Below are 21,424 nucleotides of genomic sequence, written 5' to 3'. Positions count from 1 at the left end.
TGTTTAAAAAGTGTTGCCAAAGAAATCTTGCTTTGCTGGTAAGAAAAAAAGGAAAATCTGTATTACCAAACACATACTTGCTACTATTGGTGTGAAAATAATCTTTTCAGGTACTCTTACCTTCTTGTTTCCTAAAAATATAAAAAACAAAAAACAATTATTAAACAGATAAATGTTAATAACTCTAAGTAAAATCAATTAAGTTAAATTGTACGGCTGAGAATAAATATTACACTGGAATGTTATTATATTTAATATTTACAATCCATTATATTAGACTAAAAACAATCCACATATTCTTGTCATTCCACATATGCAAACTACATCATACAGTGCTATTGTAATTTTGAACAAATAAAATGTTGTGACTATTAATTTATATAAAATCAAAAGAGAGAATAATAAATTATGAAAAGATTACCTTTCTTTAATTTGAAAGTTTTATTCAAACTGGTTTCAGATTTCCTTCTTTCTTGATTTCGTTTTTCCAGATATTCTGGTGCCAAATGAAGACGCTTGGAACTAGTTTTCTCACTCAGAAGAGAGTCTAAACCATTCAGAAGAAATAATATCAAATGCAACATAACAAAGTAAATTTTAAGACTACACATATATAAAAGAAACAAATATATTTTGACACTATTTGACAATGTGGCCTTCCGATGTATACAGAGCAAGATAAACATGCATGTAATTATGCTCATAATATTTCCTATAAAGTATCTATACCAATTACTCAGCACGTAAGTGAGACTTCAATACAGTTAAGTTTCGAATATGTTACCACAAACAATCTCTAAAACTAACTGAAACAAACATGGGATCCTGAAATACAACAAAGTGCCCAAGACCAACTTGTAAACACTACATTCTTGCATGGATGCTACAATGTGCTATTCCAGTTTTCTCTTCAAAACACTTCACAGCTACATATATCTTTCTTTATCATTGTTAGCCTATCTCACAGTGAGGAGAAATAAAACATGTAAGTATATAAATGCACTTTATAACAGTTTGTCATTTTTCTGCTTTGGGGAAAGCAAAAACAAATGGGAACATAAAAGCACCATTACAATGACAGAACTGCAAGTTAACAATTTTACCATTCCCTACCTTCTTTATTCTGGCCAAGTGCCATTACTAGTTGCCGAGCTTTGGATGGAATTACTGCATTATAATTTTCAAGGATTACTCGTTTTAGTTCCAGACACCACTCTCGTTTTTGTTCCAAGTTACTGGCCTGAAAGAAAATACTGATGAAAACTGCCAAAATAAAAACCTAGCATAATAAATAATGAAAATTTCTGGAAACAAGACAGACCTGACACCATGGAAAGGGTGTCCTGACCCATCCATTTTAGCCCCTCTACATTTAGATTCCAAAATGAATTTAAAATATCTATAACAAATACAAATAAAAACTAAAATTAAATTAAATTAAAGTTTGTTTGTTTGTTTTTTGAATTTCGCACAAAGATACTCAAGGGCTATCTGTGCTAGCCGTCCCTAATTTAGCAGTGTAAGACTAGAGGGAAGGCAGCTAGTCATCACCACCCACCACCAACTCTTGGGCTACTCTTTTACCAATGAATAGTGGGATTGACCATCACGTTATAACGCCCCCACGGCTAAAAGACCGAGCATGATTGGCGCGACAGGGATGCGAACCCGCGAACCTCAGATTATGAGTCGCACGCCTTAACGAGCTTGGCCATGCCGGGCCTAAATTAAAGTTAAGCATAATAATAATTAGCTCAAACATACACTAATGATAATAATAATACCAATAATTAAATAAAATAAAGATTTGGGAAAATTTCCTTCTCGTGAATATTTCACAAAAATGTGCTGTTATATGACTTATTATTTAACATATAGTGGCATGTAATAGTAGTGAATATGTGTTAATTAATTTCATTTATGTTTTCCAAAATCTGCTCCCATAAATATGTAGGTGTTCCCTCCACAGTACACATTCTCCTAGTGAAACTGATGATTGTTTGATTGTTTTGAATTTCTTAGCAAAAATGCACAAGAAATCTCTGTGCTAACCATTCCTAATTTAGCAGTGTAAGACTAGAGAAAGATAGCTAATCCTCACCACCCATTGCCAGCTGTTGGGTTACTCTTTTACCAATGAATAGTGGGATTAATTGTTAAACTATAATGCCCCACAGCTGGAAAGGCGAGTACATTTGGTGTGATGGGGATTCAAACCCATAACCCTTGGCTTATGAGTTGAGCACCTTAACCACCTGGCCATGCCAAGCCCAAGACTGAAAGAACGTCCTGCCAAATCTAAAGTATTTGCATGTTCCTTGATACAACACAGGTAAGTTTCTTTCTTTACTTGTGCAATTAGCTAAATATTTTTTATTGGTTAATAGACATTCAGCAATAGCACCTTTCCTACTTTCAAGAATATTTTGTCATTGAGCATTTTTCTTTTTTAGAAAAGACATTTAATGAAATGTGTACATTACATTACTGTTAATGTAACTTGTAACAAAGAGCAAAAAGTACAGTTATTACTGGCACTTACAAAATCCACAATTTTACATGATAGCTCAGAGAGATTCCTATATATATATAAATATAAATTAAGCCTTATTGTTAGTTTAAAATTCCTTTGTAATTTTTCAGTTGTAACCTTGAAGTCATAATGGAAATAGTCTGTGGTGATAGTACACAAAAGTATTTGGTATCAAACAAAACCCAAAAGCAGATCAAACACTAGTTAGCAGTCATAGAAAATCAAATAAGGGTGCAAAGTTAAGTTTGTATAACCACAATGTTTCCACTTCTACAGCCTTTTACTGTCTGTAGCCAGCTGTGGGAAGGCAATTACCCTTAAAAGTTTTCTAATGTTAAAAGTAATAATAAGAACACTTTAAAAATAATTCTACTGAAAGTTCCTCCAAACCTCCATCCTTAAAATTTCTGATAGTTACTGAAGTAAAAGAATAACAATAAAATCACCCTTATACAATAGAGTTTTTCACCTGCATTTGGATTTTGTCTGATACATATGATACTCCCAACATTTTTGTGTTATCATCTCAGACAATTTCCATTATTACTTTAAGATTATGACTGAAAATTTTCAATATAATTTTAAAATAAAAATAATTTAAGGCTTAATTTATATGAAATTCATTATTATTTTATAGTGATGATTTTAAATGCATACTTACAACTAATGTAATTAATATAATAATAGCCTTGAAGTAGAAACTATTTTCTTTACTACATTAATACATATATTTTCAAAAATCCCATGTTTTTCAGATTTCTATAATTGAGCAGAAGAAACCTTCACAACTACACACACACACAACTGGCATACAAATCACAGGAAAGGATAACAACAAGTTCCTATATGATTACAAAACAAATTACCTGGAATGTGTACTGGACACGTGGATTGTTGAATGGAACCACATGGAAGCACAGTGGTTCTCCCTGAATACTTTCTATTAACATAAGGTTGGAACACTGCAAGATAGGTAAGAAAGTATTTTGTGCAATTAATTCTAGTTTCACAAGGATTACATTTTTTAACATCCCAAAACTGTCATCAGTTTTGTATATTTTTTAATAAGTGGTGCTGATTGAAAATAATATTTTAAAAAGTTTAAGCTAAAATATGAGATACATACCATTATGTGATCTTTATAACTTAGTTTTCCTTCTTCTTTTTGTTTTGCAATTAGCAGCATTTTATCAAAAAGAATCAAATGACGTAGTGCTTTAGCACCAAACATTCTAAACATTCCTTCTGCAGCTAGTTCTCCATATGTAGTCAAGTCTTGACCCTTGATCACAGCCCCAAAAAAAAATCTTTATTTCAGACAGAAATTTACTAAAACAAAAGAATACAATAAAGAAATATAATTATTTTAAACTATTATTTGATGGTTTCTAATAAAGCATTCTATTATTAAACATTATTAGCAACATATAAAGACTGCATACCTATGCAGTATACCTGCAACAAATCAAAAATGATAAATAAAGCATTACTAAAAATTACATCAGAAACATTTTCACCAGCAATCACACATTAAATATATATGCAGAGTATATTTATACTTAAGTTACATTAATGATATCTGAAAGTACTTAAAACAAGGAAGTTACTGTTTAAAATATGCTACATTATAAAAATATTTCAGCTATCTTTATTCCAGCTTCCTTTAAAAATATGGAATGCATTCAATTGAATTGGAAGATTTAAAGTAATTTCAGAAGTACAAAAACATGGGAAGCTATTTGTTGGATTATGACATTGATAAATTATACCTTTATTGAAATTTCTCTTAGCTCACAGTAAATGTTTTTAATCAAATTAAGAAACTGATTACAGACAATTTTATAACACTTTGTTATTGAAACTCTTAAGCTTAGTTATGTATATAGTGAGAACTTTTCTTGGTATAACTAAGTGTTAAGACAAAGATGTACACAAGTATAAGAGACAAAAGGTCCCTGTACTAATATTAAATCCTTCCACCACAGACCAGATCCCTCATGTACCAATTCCTTGATATTTCTCAACACAACCTACTAAAAGACCAGCTATATTGTAATGAAATATAATACTACCTATCTTAAGCTTAGCAATAGCTGAAATGGAATACTAACACAGATTTGATGTTAGAAACTCTAACTTTGATAGTAACAAATGATCCCCAAAACATTTTGATTAAGAAGTTTTACTAATAAGCTGAATGTTAAGCAGGTTATGAAAAAAATATCATGTTGCTAAATGTTAAGTATTATCAAGTTTCTATAAGTTACAATGGAACACTGTAATTTTACATTTAGATTCATCAGTAGAACATACACATGATAATAATAATAAGTTTGTTGTTATTCATATATTTCACAATATATTATTCACTTTAATAAAATAAAAGCAAATCTGTAGCTTTTTTTTAACATGAAATTTCATTCCCTCAACTTATTTATTCTTATAAACACTAAATGTTTCTCACTTTTATCCATAAAATGGGCTAGCATGTTCATTCTGAAACCATTTATTATTATTTTGTCACATGAAGTTAGAAACTTAATTCTGTAGTATTTTTTGAATGAAGTATGAACTTACCTCCCATTCATACAAAAGAGATTGAATCTCTTGAACTCGAACTGCATCTTCATGTTTTCTTTTCATGTCATTGATGTAGTACACTATACCTGTCATCACAGAGATGGCATTCTTGATGTCAGGATAGCAATCACCATTCCCGTCTAAATGTTTTGCCAAGTTCTAGAAAAGTATGTTATCAGGTTTGAAAGCTGATGATTTGTTTGCATTGATTAAAAATATCTATATCATTTGCAAGCACAACACCTTAAAGTTTTCAACTATCACAATGCTTATTAATCTTTTTATGTTGTCAATAAATAGTCTTCTTGATGTTCAGGTTTTATACATTAGATTTAGTCTCATTATACTTCACTATGTGGTAATTTATGCATTAATCATACCAGCCAACAGTAATACTCATCCAGTAATAAGATTAATCTGTTAAAAAGGACAGGTTGGAGTGTGGACCACCAACCTCAATAAATGGGTTCTTTGTGTGTGTTACACTGGGGAAAAAACATTTTGGTAAAAACAATAATTAAGGATTAGCAAAAATTAATGTAATTAAAACTAAAGACCAATTGCCATTATCAAATATCAAACCTTAAATCCAGAAAGAATGTAGCTAAAGAAAATAATGACGTGTAACTATCTCAAAAGATTTGCTACAAATCACCCATAAATATAATAAGTCTGGCTTCAGTCTTCTGCAGCAAACAACTATCCTACAAATAACCTACAAACAGAATATTCTGGCTTTGATCTTGTACACCAAAGACTATCCTACAGATCATTCATAAACAGAATCAACTGGCTTCAGACTTGTACAGCAAAGAACTGTCCCACAGATTGCCCATAACCAGGTAATACTTGCTTCATTCTTCTGCAGCATAGAATTATCCTACAGATCAACCATAAACAGAATAGTCTTGCTTCAGTCTTCTACAGTGAACAATTATCCTACATATCACCCATAAACAGGTTAGCCTAGTTTCATCCTTCTCCAACAAAAATTGCACTAAAATTTATAAACAGGATATTCTGGATATATCCTAATCCAGCAAAGAACTATTCTACACATAACCCGTAAACAACATATTCTGGCTTCAACCTTTTGCAGCAAACAGCTATCCTACAGATCACTCATAAACAGGACAAACTGGTTGCATCCTTTTGCAGCAAATGACAATCAGACAGATCAACCATAAACAGAATAAATAAGCTTCAGTCTTGTGCAGCAAACAACTATCCTACAGATCACCCATAAAAATAATAGGCTGGCTTCATTCTTCTTCAGCAAACACTTGTTTTACATTTCAATCATAAACAGGACAAATTGGCTTCATTCTTATGCAAAAAACAACTATCCTATACAACCCCCTCCAAAGTCTGACTTCAAATTTTTGCAGCACAAATGTGGACTTTTTACATCTAATATTCAAAGTTAAAAAATATATTCAGGGCAATTAACTAACAGTCTGAATGATGTGTAGGTAATATGCAGTATTTAACCTGGTTAAAAGAAAAAAAAATACTCAGTCAACTCAGTTATATCATTAATTTATATGTTACATGATGCTTTTCTGGAAATTATATTATGGGCAACACAAACAAGAATAAGAAATATTGTAGTAAATAACAAGAGATTATTCCAAGGAGAAATCTTTATCTTGACTTCATTGTTCAGTTTTATAAAGGTTCTATTCCTCATTCCTTTGGCCAGAAACTTCTAATGAAGTTTGTCTTATATAAAAAACTTAGCTAGTCTTATCCAGAATTTAAAATTTAATTTATTCTTAAACATTAAGAATGGAGAAAGTTCATATTATGTTTGTTGAAATGTTAAAAACTATTTTGACTATCTGTTAGTAATACAAGATGCACTCTGAACATTTCCATTGAGATTTGATTTTAACTACTACAAGTTTTTTTAAAATATAAATTCAAGGTTCTAAACCATAACTTTACTAATGGCACAATCAACCTTCTTTTCTTGCTAGCATCCTTATGACCTGTGATAGAAAACTTCAGACAGAATTAGTTGGTGATAACCCACACTAACATCATAAATAGTGCCAGTGACTAATCACACTATATCCTTCTAGCTTTTAAACTTTTAATTACAGTCATGTTTTACAGCCACTTATCCTTTTTACTTAACACACCTGCAGATGTATATAAGCTTTCAGCATTAAGCCTGAAGAGTTATTCTGTACGCATGTAAGTTAAGGTTCAATGTCTTTTATCAACAACAAGCTATTTTAGTCTGGTTAGTGATGTACATCTCAGCTATTAATATTCCTGTGAATATTCAGAAGGATGACTCATGCTTTCTCTGGCGCCACACTGCTACTTACAAATTACGTTTCACAACTTCAATACTGTACTCAAAGGTATAGGAAGAACTAGTTTTGTTTTGTTTTCTCATACATATAGTAAACTTAGTTAAATATAATTGACAAAGAAATAAATATCACAACATTTCTTGGAGCAGTGTTAGTCCACTTGGAAAAGCTTGAAATTACAACTCCTGAGAAACATGAATATACATATAACTTAAAACACATTTAACAATGATCATCATCAATGAAACTTAACACTTAAAAAATATAAAATTCAAATAATTCCACTAATGCCTATGCCATCAAAGTTTATACCACTTAACCAGTTTAATTATAAGAAAAGTAATTCCACTAAAGTCTATATCACTTAACCAGTTTAGCTATATGAAAAATCATTTCAATAAAGCTTATACCACCTAACCAATTTAGTTATATAAAAAATAATTTCAATAAAGCTTATACCACCTGACCAGTTTAGTTATAAGTACAGTAATTTCATTAAAGTCTATACCAATTAACCAGCATAGTTACAAGAACAGTAATTTCACAAAGGTATATACCACATAACTAGTTTAGTTAGAAGAACAGTAATTCCACTAAAGCCTATAAAACTTATTTAGTTTAGTTCTAAGAACAGTATTCCACTATAGTCTATGCTACTTAATCAGTTTAGTTACAAGAACAATAATTCCACTAAACCAATCTAGTCTCAGATGAGATACTGATCTACACATATAACTTTTGCTGAAACTATTTGTTTACTAACATATTTTATCGATACCTACTACAAAGTGTATTCAATAATTTTTGTGAAAACTGCACTTACAGTTAACAATAGCTGATACTTTGTTATCCTTTGGACTGGCTTTAATAAGTATGAGCCCAGAGGCAAACGATGGTGCAGAACAAGTTGTCTTTCCTAGAGGGAGATAGTTTATAAAAGTCTATGCAAAACTAATTACACTTACCAAATTATGACTTACATTCACAATCTGAACTAAAAACTACATGAAAAATAATGAGCTTTTACTGTAGTTTCAGTTGGCATAAACTGAAAAGTGTCATATGTAGTAACAAGTATCTTGGTGATCTTCTCCCAAATTACTGTAATGTAGAAACTTCTCTCAATGCATTCACATATTTCAAGATACAAAGCAATTAAAGCTGTTTCAGAAACGAAGGAAAGACCTACATATTAATAATACATAACCTCAAACTTTGGCCTATTTAATAACCTCATACATATGACATTTACTTGTTTAACAATCTATAAAATTTGAAACACACTTTCTAAAAATGCACGTGTAAGCAATACTTTTCTCAATATTAAGATCTGATTTTCAAACTCAGAAAGTTATTTAAAATTGTATTACTTCTCTTTAAAATCATTTCATCTGTTTTTATAATAATTTAAGGTACAACAATTTTAAACAATATATTTAGATAGAATAAATTTTGACAGAGTTTTGAAAGAGTTTACATATGACAAAAATGTAATACGACTTTCATCTCATAAAATTATGGTATATTTGCAAAAACATATTAGATTAATAATAATAAAAAAACATTAAGAACAAGCAGATAGGCTTATTGACCACCAAATGATACTAAAGAAATTAGTGAGAGACTTTACAATGAAATTAAGATTTCAACTGTTAATAAACATATAATTAAAAGTGATTTTAATTTCAGACATATAGATTGGGAAATGCTACAGGAAAAGTAAGAGAGAGAAAGGTTTTTAGAAACTGTTCAGGATGGCTTTCTCTACCAATTAGTAAAGGAACCAGCTAGAAATAGCGCTATTTTATACTGATTGTTAACTTCAAATATAGAAATGATCGATACAGTGGAAACTGGAGAACAACTGGGTACAAGTGATGATCACTCTATTAGGTTCAGTGTTTTGCTGCATTTGGAGATAAGAAATAATAATAATATTTTTGTTTAAAATTTCAATGATACACATTTTGAATTGATACAAAAAGAATTATCTCTTGTGGATTGGGCAGCTGAGTTACTTGGAAACAATAATTAGATGAGGAATATTTTTAAAAATAAATTTTTAGATATTCAAGGTAAGCATATATCTTACAGAAAGAAGATGGTAACTGCAAGTAGGAAAACAGGTTGACTTACAAAGAGTTTAAGAGATAAATATTTTGAAAAAAACATCACAAATTTATGCAATTTAAATTGACTGGAATGACAGGAAATTTAGAAGATTATAGAAGATCAAAAAAGGTGGTGAATCAGGAAATTAGGACATCAGAAAAAATGTACGAAAAAAAGGTTGACTAAAATGTAAAAATTAACAGTAATGATTTCTTTATGTACATTAAGGGTAAACATAATGTTAGATTGAGGGTAAGACCTTTGAGGGGTGATAAAGGATGTCTCATATCTGATAATTATTAAATTTTGCTTTTTTAAGTTTTTGATAAAGTAAAGATTTAAGTAGTATTCTACATCTTGAATACTTGATAAATGGAAACAATATCAAACAAGATGACTGCATTAATTCTGAGCTGGTTAAAACACTGGGAAGTTTAAAAACAATAAGGCTGCTGGAACAGATAATATTTCCATAAGGGTTTTGAAGGAAATTAAAGTTTGGATATGTGAGCCATAATCATTTTGATTTACACCAATGACATAAATGAAGAAATAGTCAATAAATTATTTAAATTTGCAGATAATATTAAGGTTTTGGGTGTTGCTAGCTGTGAAGAGGATGCTGCTGATTTACAAAAGGATTTAGATAATTTATTGAGTTGGACAAATAAAATCTTAGCAGACTTTAATAAAACTTGACCTATTGTACAAGTGTTTTAATGAATTATGTTCATGTGGCTCATTTATAGGATTAAGTAGTTTCCATACTTCTCAGTAGATTAACAAATGTAAACACTGTAAAAACTAAAATGTTAAACAGAAATATCCAACTTTTATAACTAATGATTTATAATACTAGCATATAATACTAAAAATACTGCTTAATAAATAACTTTGCATACACAAACTCATTATAAAAAAAAGCCACATAACTAGACACCTTACCCTGAAAATTTCAGCTGTTTTAGAGTTCTGCATAAGTTTAGTTAACACTTCTACTGACCTATAAGAAAAATACTTTCAGTACATCTAAAAGTTTCTTGCTCACTTCACAACAGATCAACAGAATTAGCTTTAGATATTACTTTTAACTTATATTACTTACATTTTTTCCATAGCTTACTTTTAAGATAATTTATCAACTTGCCCTCTGAAACATTAAGTAAATATATGAAAAGTAAAATATATATATATAGTGTTCAAGAGATTTTTGGATACTTCTTTTGGAGCAAATGTAGCATATGCATTACTTATATAAAACACTAATCATTATTTTATTTAAATTCTCACAGCATACATATTCATATGAAACAAATTATAAACTGATATAAGCTTACCTGAACTCAAACAAGAAATTTTAGTTAATTTGTTATATATTAATATAAACTTACCTAAGCTGAAGCATTACATTTTAGTTAGCTTGTTATACATAAGCTCACCTGGGATAATTTGTACAATAGTGAGTGTAGATAGAAAAGCCTTCTCTGTTTCTGACAAAACATTGTGCTACTGCCACAGAATCTAAGCCACAGGCTTCTAACTCTTCAAGAAAAGCACTAAGAAGAAAACAGTCTTTGTAGAAATTTGTTAGTTTCTAAAAAAGAAAACTAATATAGTTCTTAATATGAGTTGCTTTTTACCTTGTAAAACTGTTGTAAAATTTTTCACTCTATACATCTTGTTCAATATTTTAAATGTCTTATTAGTTTGTTAATTATATTTATTTATGTGACTGAGAATTTTCTGAAAGGCTCAATCAATACTTTCTTGTTGTTTTTTTTAAATTCACTGTAAACAATAAAATAAATATCCATGAGAAAAAAATACATTCACAAGCAAGCTTATCTCTCTCTTTTTCACCATTCAAAACTATAGTCTCAAAAATAAATACACAAAAACAATAACTAATATAAAATATGATCCACTTCACTCTCAATTTTTAACCCTACAATTAAAATAATCCCACCATCATCAACCTAGCTAGTTTTTGGTTATCACTTGCCAATAATATACAAGTTTGCCACTACTGTCACAAAGGAATTGCCACACCAACAATCTGAAGAATATTGATGGCTAGTTAGCTTCATTTTTATAATATTTAAATCAGTTTTTAGATATTTCTTTTAAAATTAACATTAAACATTTGAGGATTAATTTTAGGACTAATCAAACTTTTTCTAAGCTGGTGGAATCTCATGAGATATTGAAATTATGGGCACCAGATCTTCTCAGAGATTCAGATGCCCTGACAACTTCTATCTCTTGAAATCCCAGGCTAATAAAAAATGATGACACATGAAAATAAAAGAAGACAATCATTATCCAAAAAGAAAAGAGAAGAAACATTATTTGAATATTTTTTTTCAACATATATTTATTAATATTATTTAACAAGTCATGATACTTAGCAAATGCAATAATAATAATAATAATCTAGACTTGAGGCCCCCTCTGAGCTTGAGACCCAACCAAATGGCCCTCTTGTGCTCTCTCATTGGTCCTAAGAGCCACAAATACTGTTAACTTGGTACCTTTATAAGTTATTGTTATTTCAATTCATTTTAATCATCCTAAGATGTAGCTTGAACTAACTATACAGTTTGTAACTTTATGAAAACTAGCCACCTTTATCATCCAAGAAGAGTTGTAACTTCACCTAACTTAGACATATTTATCAGTGAATTTCTATTCCATGCCAAAGCTTGAATGGCAATGAGAAAAATATAACAAAGACACCTACTCTGTTCTGTAGTCGTTATTCCCAAAGCAAAAAACTAGTTTTGCTGAATTCACATCTGACTGTTTGGTTGTTTTTGAATTTTGCCATAAGCTACATGAGGGCTAGTTGTCCATAATTTAACAGTCTAAGACTAGAGGGAAGGCAGCTAGTCATCACTATCCATTGCCAACTCTTGGGCTAGTCTTTCACAAACAAATAGTTAGATTGAACATCACATTATAATGTCCCCACTGCTGAAATCGCGAGCATGTTAGGTGTGACGGGGATTAGAACCCATGACCCCCAGATTACGAGCCAAACACTCTAACCACCTGGCCATACGAGGCCTTTCATATCTGACCAGTATTGCTTGGAAGAGGAAGATAAATAAATAAAGAATACCTCATATAACAGCAGAATGTGAGCAGTTTGTTTGATTTGATATATAATCCCTCATTCACTTCTAATAATAAAGTACTTTAAGTACTTGTATAACCTGTAACATACCATAAGAATAAATTATCTATTTTCAGCAGATCAAGTGATTATTATTTAGGAATTTTTTTTTCTTTACCAAAAACACAAATTTTAGTAGTTATTATTGGTGAATAAATGGCTATGCATTAAAACCAAACAAATCACTTAAGTTCCACCACCACATGAGAACTATTCAGTGCATTTGTTTTACTCTTCCAAAGAGCACTAATGATTTGTAAACAGAGCAAAAATGGTATGCTGCAGCAGAAGTTATGAATCAAAGTACAGAATAATTCTCAGTGTCATTTCTCTCTGTTAACGTTCATGTTTTGGTATGGAAAAGAAATTTACAAAAATGAATTGCCAATTAATTTGCTGAGTAAAAGAATCTAAAATATTTAGGTTATTAAGAATGATTAAAGGACTATAAATCCAAACCAAGCAAAAATAACTTTAGAAGACTATGCAACTTTATGAAAACTGCTCACTTTTACAATCAAAGAGGGGACTAGTTTCAATTAAATGTAGAGCTGGCATTGTTACAAAAGCTATTTTCATAATTTTAGATATGTTTTTATATATTTTTGGTCTCATAAGTAAACAAGATATTTTTATTTTGTGTTTGTGTGTTTTCTTACAGCAAAGCTACATTGGACTATCTGCTTGGTCAACATAGAGAATTGAGCTCCTGATTTTAGCATAGACTTGTCTCAGCTGCAGACTTTAGTTAGTAGGTATTTATACTCAGAGTTAATTGATTTCTGCAAAAATAATGTTACAGCTACCATGTTACCTTTAAAACTAGTTCTTACATCATCTGTTTGATGTTTATCACTACAAAGTGTTTTCAGACACTTCAATCTATACTGTAACAAGTTTCTGTAAAAGTCATCAAGCTCAGTCTTAATTTGTACATTTTGACAAGCTAAACTAAAATGTTGCTATACTTCCATTTATAAATCTTTGGTCTTGGGTGGGTAATAACGTATAAAAAAAGAAAAAAAAAGGGTTTTGAGTTATTTAATAACTATTAAGCTGTAATCAGCAGTGTATGTCTTCCTAGACTGATATTGTGTTCTAAATCTCTCATTTATAACAGTTTACTGCCATTATGTATGATAACAAATTGTCATAATTATAAAACTGAGAATATCTATACATTATAAATATAGGAAATATTTATGTTCACACATTATAACAATGCAACTGATTTTAGTCAATAATGGGTTGCTAATAGGCTACAATTCATTAGCAACATGATAAAAACAAAAGGTCATGTTTTTGGTTTGTTACTTTCTTCAGCTGCTTGAGGCACGCAGCAACGGTTGAATGGGAGGTGTCATTAGAAGCCTTATCTTAGTGAACTCACACCTTGTTGACTTTGCTTCACTTTAAAGTTGGTATTGCTGTGTGGTATAAAGGGTAATCAGAATTCACCTTGACCTTTATATCCACTTCCCTGATCCCTAACTTACCCCAGCAGTATTGGTCATGAATCCCTTCGAAAAGGTTTTGCACCATGACATGTGCAAGATTTGAGCATTTTTCTCACCCATTAACCCGTAAAAAAATGGTATGAGATTTGTCACAGTTATCAAGGTACTGCAGTTTTCTTCACCTAAATACCATTCATGAATACAGTCAGTCTTACTTTCCTGGGTATTTCGTAGAAACAACTTGTAAAACATTTGTAGTTTTTACAAAAGGAAATGTTTCTTGATTGTATTGCATGCTGTTATTAATAATTGAAGCAAATGGACAGCTTTTGCAACTGACCATTTTATTTTCGTAGATTCTCACCTTTTACGAGATACCTCACTTTATATACCACAACTGGAATATAACTTATTACAGGTCTCTTTCAGGGTTATCTTGGTATCACAAAGTTGACCCATATATTTTTGTTTTCGATTGCTGTTAAGTACAATGGATATGTCTATTTTGGAAATTATAAATTGAAAGTCTAAACACATATTTATTATTTAAATATATGAAAACTTTACGTAGGAAACATCCTCTACATATTCTTCAATACGTGATCAATTTATGATGATATCATACAAGAAATGTCATACAATATCAAAATGTAATGGTTGTCACCGGACTTGCTTATTTGCATATTCAAAACCGATTTAATATAACATCCTTAACCATCCCTACAATGATACTATTCTTTAAGTTTCACCTTTGGAGGAGAATTTTTCAAGAACTTAGTTAATACATAAATACAGATTTACATCACTCACCTGTTGAACTTGTAAATATCTTCGATATTTCCAGAGAGTTCTGTTAATGTTTCCTTGTTTATTTCATCTCTAGCAGACAATATGTGCTGAAAATATCCCTATAAGAAGAAATCTTTTATAATAACCACACATCGAAATATTAAAAGTTTAAACGGCTGATCAGTGTAAAGAAAGTGTTCTATTGTGATAGTTTGTTTGTTTTTTTGGAATTTCGCACAAAGCTACTCGAGAGCTATCTGTGCTTGCCGCCCCTAATTTAGCAGTGTAAGACTAGAGGGAAGGCAGCTAGTCATCACCACCCACCCCAACTCTTGAGCTACTCTTTTACAAACGAATAGTAGGATTGACCGTAACATTATAACGCCCCCACGGCTGGGAGGGCGAGCATGTTTGGCGCGACGCGGATGCGAACCCGCGACCCTCAGATTACGAGTCGCACGCCTTAACGCGCTTGGCCATGCCGGGCCTTCTATTGTGATAGATCAACCGAATACTGAGTACTGAGAAGCTATTTGCAACTGTTTCATTTTAATATAGGTGGACCAATTTCGTTAACTGAATATAATAATGCAGTGAAAAGTATTATGTCAATGTCAAAAGTGAAAAAAAAAAATGCACTCTTGCAATCTCAGATATTAAATTCATAATGACATATCCAAGATAAAAGAAATAACTATTAAACACGGTACATTATTACTCTAATTAACGTAAGCATGTCTGGAAGATTTTTACATTTCAGGATGGTTGATAAAATGTGGAGTCATCCCACCATAAAATCAAAACATATAAAATAGTATTTGGTTAAAAAGTAAACAGTAATATAACTTTAGTTTGACACTGAACCATGTGATAGTGTTTCATACCTGTTTTTAGCATATTTGATTTTACTATCACTGAATGGGTCTGCTGAAGACCAAGACTTGAACTGTAATTGCTAACTTACTGTTCTTTATCACCTAAGATACAAACATTTTTATTAAGTAATCATAATGTATTAAAAGGGAAAAACCTTTCTACACTAAATAAATGCTGGTTTTTACTGATCGAAATATTAGTTCATTAACAGTTGCAGGTCATGAAAACCAGCTTTGAATCACAAGTTTTAGTAAAGTTTTACCCAAACTGGTTCTCAACACTTGTAATGCTTACAAATGTTGTTGCAGTTCACAAATGACATTTAACTACGAAGTTCAGATGATATTTTATTGTATTGTATTGGGTTGAGGAATAATTCGTGAGCGTTTTTTCAAGTTAAAAAAATATATTCATAAATGAAACGCTTTCGCAAAATATTTCATGTCATTTGGTAGATAATTTTTTTGCTCTAATAGATGGTGTGTTTGATTTTCATTTGTCTTTAATTTTTGCTTTCATTTTCAGCTCATTAAATGGAATGTCAAGTGGACAAAATCGAGCATTTTCGACACCATCTGCTTTTCGCATTTAATTTCTTGCAATTTCGTTTAAAACAATGCATACTATATACCTAGGTATTACATGAAATAAAGTATCATAATAAATGTTTTGGGTGTAATGTGTTCATGCATTGAAGTATTGTATAGTCTTGCATGTAATGCTTGAATGAAATTTTTAAAAATGCTCACGAATTATTCCTCAACCTAATACGTTTAATCTTCTTTGTTGACTCATTTACAAATAAATAGTAGTCTTAAAAATTCACTTAACTATACAGTACCTTGAATCTTTTAAATGTTGAGAGATGTGTTACTGATATAAAATAAATTAAGAAACAGCTAGCAGTTGCACCCTTGTGTTGTACGATGAGAGGTTTATGAAAGTTAACAAGTCGTTTATGAGATTCATTTAATGATTTTATACAGAAAGTCATTGTCTCGTTTTATCCATAGCTACATTTTTACAGGAGTTTATGGCTATTTATGCAGAAACCGTCTATGCTAGTGTGTAGATACTCTATTGCTACGTACAGTCTTGGCCAATATTGTTCTATATTGAAGATATTGTCTACATACATGGAGTAATTATTGAGTAAATACCCGAGTAGTAACAGAGAAGGTAGCATATGATTGGACAACACGTACGAGTTGTTATTCAGATCCACATAAGTTCTTTCGAGAATTTGTTAGTCAAAAATACAGATACACACCTGTTTTGATGTATTATTTTTCGAAATAGATGAACGCTTGCTTCAGATAATTTCTCTGTGCTTCATGTAAAGCCATGTACCAGAAGTTATAGAGCGTAAATTTTTCGACTTTCCAGAAATGGTTAGAAGCAAATGGAGATTTCCAAAACAGTAGACTATCCCAAGTGCACTGCATCCAGATTCCTGAAACGTCATCGGACTAAAGGACTGGTAGACGCTGAAAAACTACTGCCAGAATTTGTCTAGGTTAATACATAAAGGTCGAAGGAAGTTTTGAAACACTTTAAGACAGGAGTTGTATGAACACATTCATATCAGGTATCGAGAAGAGCAGTGAAGACAACTGCAAAAGGTTATTTTGCAAGAAGGGTTATCTACAAACCAATATTATCCAGAATTCACCGTCGTCACCATGTTATTTAGGCAAGACAGGATGCCAACTTACATTTAGGATAGTGGCGACATGTAACATTTTCAGGTGAATCCTGTTTTCAGCTTGTTAAAGCTGATGATAAGATTCTTGTTCATCGTTCGCTTGGAGAACAGATAAGGAAAGAATGTCTATCCCACAGAGATCACAGAGGAGATGGTGCAGTACATGTTGGGGCAACTATTTTTATTATGGTGGAAAACTGCTATCCATATCCTCTTTAGAAACTTCAATGGCTCCTCCTATAGGCATTAGATGGAGACGATATTTCTGCTATATGCTAGAGCAAATTTTTGCAATAACTCTTTGACTCAGGATGGCAATTCCAGTGCCCACAGTGCGCGTACTGTATACGATTATTTCGAGTAGAAGAACGTTACAAGATTGCTATGGCTAGCAAAGTCTCTAGATTGCCATCCCATTGATAACTGTTCAGCAAAACTGAGCTGGAAAATTGTTAACCGCGACACCAAACCAGCTACTGCAGCACCTTATAGCGACAAATTAGAACAAAATCACGATGGATTGCATCAATAACCTCATCGACAGCATGCCACGTCCTCTTCTGGAGGTTATTAAAGAACAAGGAGGATCAACCAAGTACTTAATGTTTAATACAAACTGATATAAAGTTACAGACGTTACTTATGATAATTTGATGGTGTATCTTTCCTTATATACGTTTCAGTACGGTTTTGTTGTGATACGTAAAATGCTGAATTACACATCTTTCTACAGGTGTCTGATAAAAGTGTTTGCTGTTCTAATAAATCGTTCATGATGTTTAAAGAACCTGTCTGATTATACAAATTACATATGTAATTTGCAACGGTACATTAGAGTTAATTACTCTAATTAACGTAAGCATGTCTGGAACATTTTACATTACAGGATGGTTGATAAAATGTGGAGATATCCCACCATAAAATCAAAACATATAAAATAGTAAAATTTTATGTATGTTAGTATGTTATATTAATGTTAAATTAATATAACATTTATTTCTCAGTTTGACAGCGCTAAGTGTGCTTATATTCCATCTTAGTAATACTGACCTTATGACCTTATTTTTTTGTTGGTGGTGTTTTTTTCATCCCCCGAAATACGCCAATAACAATATAAACATTGAAAGAACCTAATAACAATAGTATTCATGTCCAATTGGCTTGATTATTTAAATAACATTGTATTTTTCTATTTTAGTTGGGTTGTTTTATATGAATAAACAATAAACAAAATGTGACTTAATATAAGCATGTCTGTCTTGAAAATACGTATAAACAATGTGTATAAAAATATCGCAAATGATTGGCAGAATTTCAAAAAGAAATACAATTGTAAAATTAATACTTTACCAGTCATGACTATAAAGTGTTTCTGTTTATTGTCCTAACCATGCCAGTAATGATCGAAGGCACAGAGACGTATATATATCCAATTTAATGAGAGAGGAAACCCGATACATTCCCTCTTTACCTCTAGTGACCAAATCAGTAACTAATCTGTATTAAACCATCACTAAAACTATGAAATCTATGGGGGTTTTTTTAACCCTGTGGCACAGCGGTATGTCTGCAGACTTACAACTCTAGAAATTGGGTTTACATAGCCGTGATGGACAGAGCACAGATAGCCCATTGTTTACACTCTGAATCTGAACTTTGTAAATAATAGTCAGAACTTGCCTAATGTAAAAGTTTTTATTCTATTTTTGAATTAATTATTCACTTAAGTAGATTCTTCACTAAACATTAATCACATGTTTATTTTCTACGAGTACATATAGATTTATAAATCTAGAAGTTTATTATCCATCTCAGCCTCCTTTCGCTCGGCAGACCCGAGTATAAAAATGGATGTACAGGCATTCCTCACATATGCATTATTGACATTGAACCATACCGGTGCGGTAACTGTCCATTATCAAGTGATAGTTTCCTAAGGCGTGCGACTCGTAATGCGAGGGTCGCGGGTTCGCATCCCCGTCGCACCAAACATGCTCGCCCTTTCAGCCGTGGGGGCGTTATAATGTGACGGTCAATCCCACTATTCGTTGGTAAAAGAGTAGCCCAAGAGTTGGCTGTGGGTGGTGATGACTAGCTGCCTTCCCTCTAGTCTTACACTGCTAAATTAGGGACGGCTAGCACAGATAGCCCTCGAGTAGCTTTGTGCAAAATTCAAAAACAAACAAACAAGAGATACTTTCCATATTGGCCCGTCATGGCCAGGTGGTTATGGTGCTCGACTCATAATCTGAGGGTCGCGTTTACGAATACCCATCGCACCAACCATACTCCCACTTTCAGCCGTAGAGGTGTTATATATTTACGGTCAATCCCACTATTCGTTGGTAAAAGAGCAGCCTAAAAGTTGGCGGTGAGTGATGATGACTAACTGCCTTCCCTCTAGTCTTACACTGCAAAATTAGGGATAGTGCAGATAACCCTCGCGTAGCTTTGCGCGAAATTCAAAAAACAAACAAACACACCAAACACGCTCGCCCTTTCAGCTGTTGGGGCGTTATAAAGTTACAGTCAACCCCCCTATTCGTTGGTAAAAGAATAGCCCAAGCGTTAGTGGTGATTACTAACTGCTTTCCCTCTAGTCTTACACTTAAATTAGGGACGGCCAGCGCAGATAGCCCTCGTGTAGCTTTACGCGAAATTCAAAACAAACTTTCTATGTCTGTGAATACATCTCGTAAGCTGGTTGATCGATCCAAACCAAATTTCACATGCTAACTAAATCGTCCAAAAGCAAACCAAATTAATATTAAATTTTTACATATATTGAAAAATAAAAAATATTTTATAGAATAACCTATATATTGTTACTGCAGTAGCTATTGTAAATAGTTGAGTACAAAATTGTAAACAGCCCGGGAAAACACTCATAAATCAGGATGATATATATATATAGAGAGAAAGAGAGGTGTATATTAGGTTAGTAATTAGCACTAGGACAGTATAACCAGGCTACCACCCCACTGGCTCACCGGGATTTCTCACGGTGCCCCAGCGGCCCAATCCGCCCCTGCTTTTAGAGCATTTCTTACTTCTTCATGCATACTAGTTTTATGTAGAAACAAAATTCAAGATTGTTATTAAATTTAAAGCATTAAGTGTACCAAATGTATGCAGTGTAAATCTTGACCACATTTCCATTTCTATTTTGAAATGGGCTGGTTCGGACAAAAATGAACGCTACTACTTTGATATTTGTATCTTAGAAAGGCTGGTATGAGTATTAACACTTTTATTGATAAGGAGAGAATAACGTTTCGACTTTCCTAGGTCATCTTCAGGTTATGAAAGGACGGTTTCTCGTCATCAAGAATTACTTTGACATTTCTGCCAAGTTTCTCAACTCAACTGTTACACCTCCTCACTTCTGATCTATTTTTACTGCCTTACATCAATTTTCTTGGAGAATAAACGCTTCTGAAAACCTTTCCAGAGGTTTTGTTCATTTTTAACCAAATCGCGCGTTTTCTGAGCTTTCAAGAGGAAAAGTGTCGTCCCCTTAAAATAACCTGCAAAACTTTTAAGGTAGGACATTTAAAGTGCATTATAGGGGCTTCAAAAAGAAAGTCCATTATGGACAGAGAGTTAGTTCACTTTTACTTGTACACTTTCACCAGCTCTATTGTGCTGCCCCCCACAAGTACAGTGGAAAGTCTACAGATTTATAACGCTAAAATCAGGGGTTTGATTCCCCTCGGTGGGCTCAGCAGATAATCTGATGTAACTTTGCTATAAGAAAACACATACACTCTATTGTGCTTTCACTAAGAGCAGAGTTGAGTATGGACGTTGCAACTCAAAACATTAGTGAACTTGTACATCTACTTAATTGTTATGTGTTCTTTCATTTGTGGT

General features: G+C 32.1%; 1 protein-coding gene across 1 annotated transcript in view; it reads right to left on the bottom strand.

Annotated features, from left to right (window-relative positions):
- Positions 1-21,424, bottom strand: part of LOC143228544 (pleckstrin homology domain-containing family G member 1-like) — a 75,828-nt gene that overhangs the window by 9,768 nt on the left and 44,636 nt on the right. The window contains exons 3-12 of the mRNA XM_076459787.1: positions 14,992-15,089; positions 10,989-11,105; positions 10,495-10,552; positions 8,261-8,353; positions 5,111-5,272; positions 3,660-3,815; positions 3,400-3,495; positions 1,114-1,240; positions 422-547; positions 121-131 (exon numbers count right to left, since the gene is read on the bottom strand). Coding sequence (XP_076315902.1) covers positions 121-131; positions 422-547; positions 1,114-1,240; positions 3,400-3,495; positions 3,660-3,815; positions 5,111-5,272; positions 8,261-8,353; positions 10,495-10,552; positions 10,989-11,105; positions 14,992-15,089 — 1,044 coding nt within the window. The remainder of the gene's footprint in view (positions 1-120; positions 132-421; positions 548-1,113; positions 1,241-3,399; positions 3,496-3,659; positions 3,816-5,110; positions 5,273-8,260; positions 8,354-10,494; positions 10,553-10,988; positions 11,106-14,991; positions 15,090-21,424) is intronic.

Source organism: Tachypleus tridentatus, chromosome 10 (genome assembly GCF_004210375.1).
Source record: "Tachypleus tridentatus isolate NWPU-2018 chromosome 10, ASM421037v1, whole genome shotgun sequence".
Lineage (NCBI taxonomy): Eukaryota > Metazoa > Arthropoda > Merostomata > Xiphosura > Limulidae > Tachypleus > Tachypleus tridentatus.
This window is presented reverse-complemented; position numbering and strand designations above follow the sequence as displayed.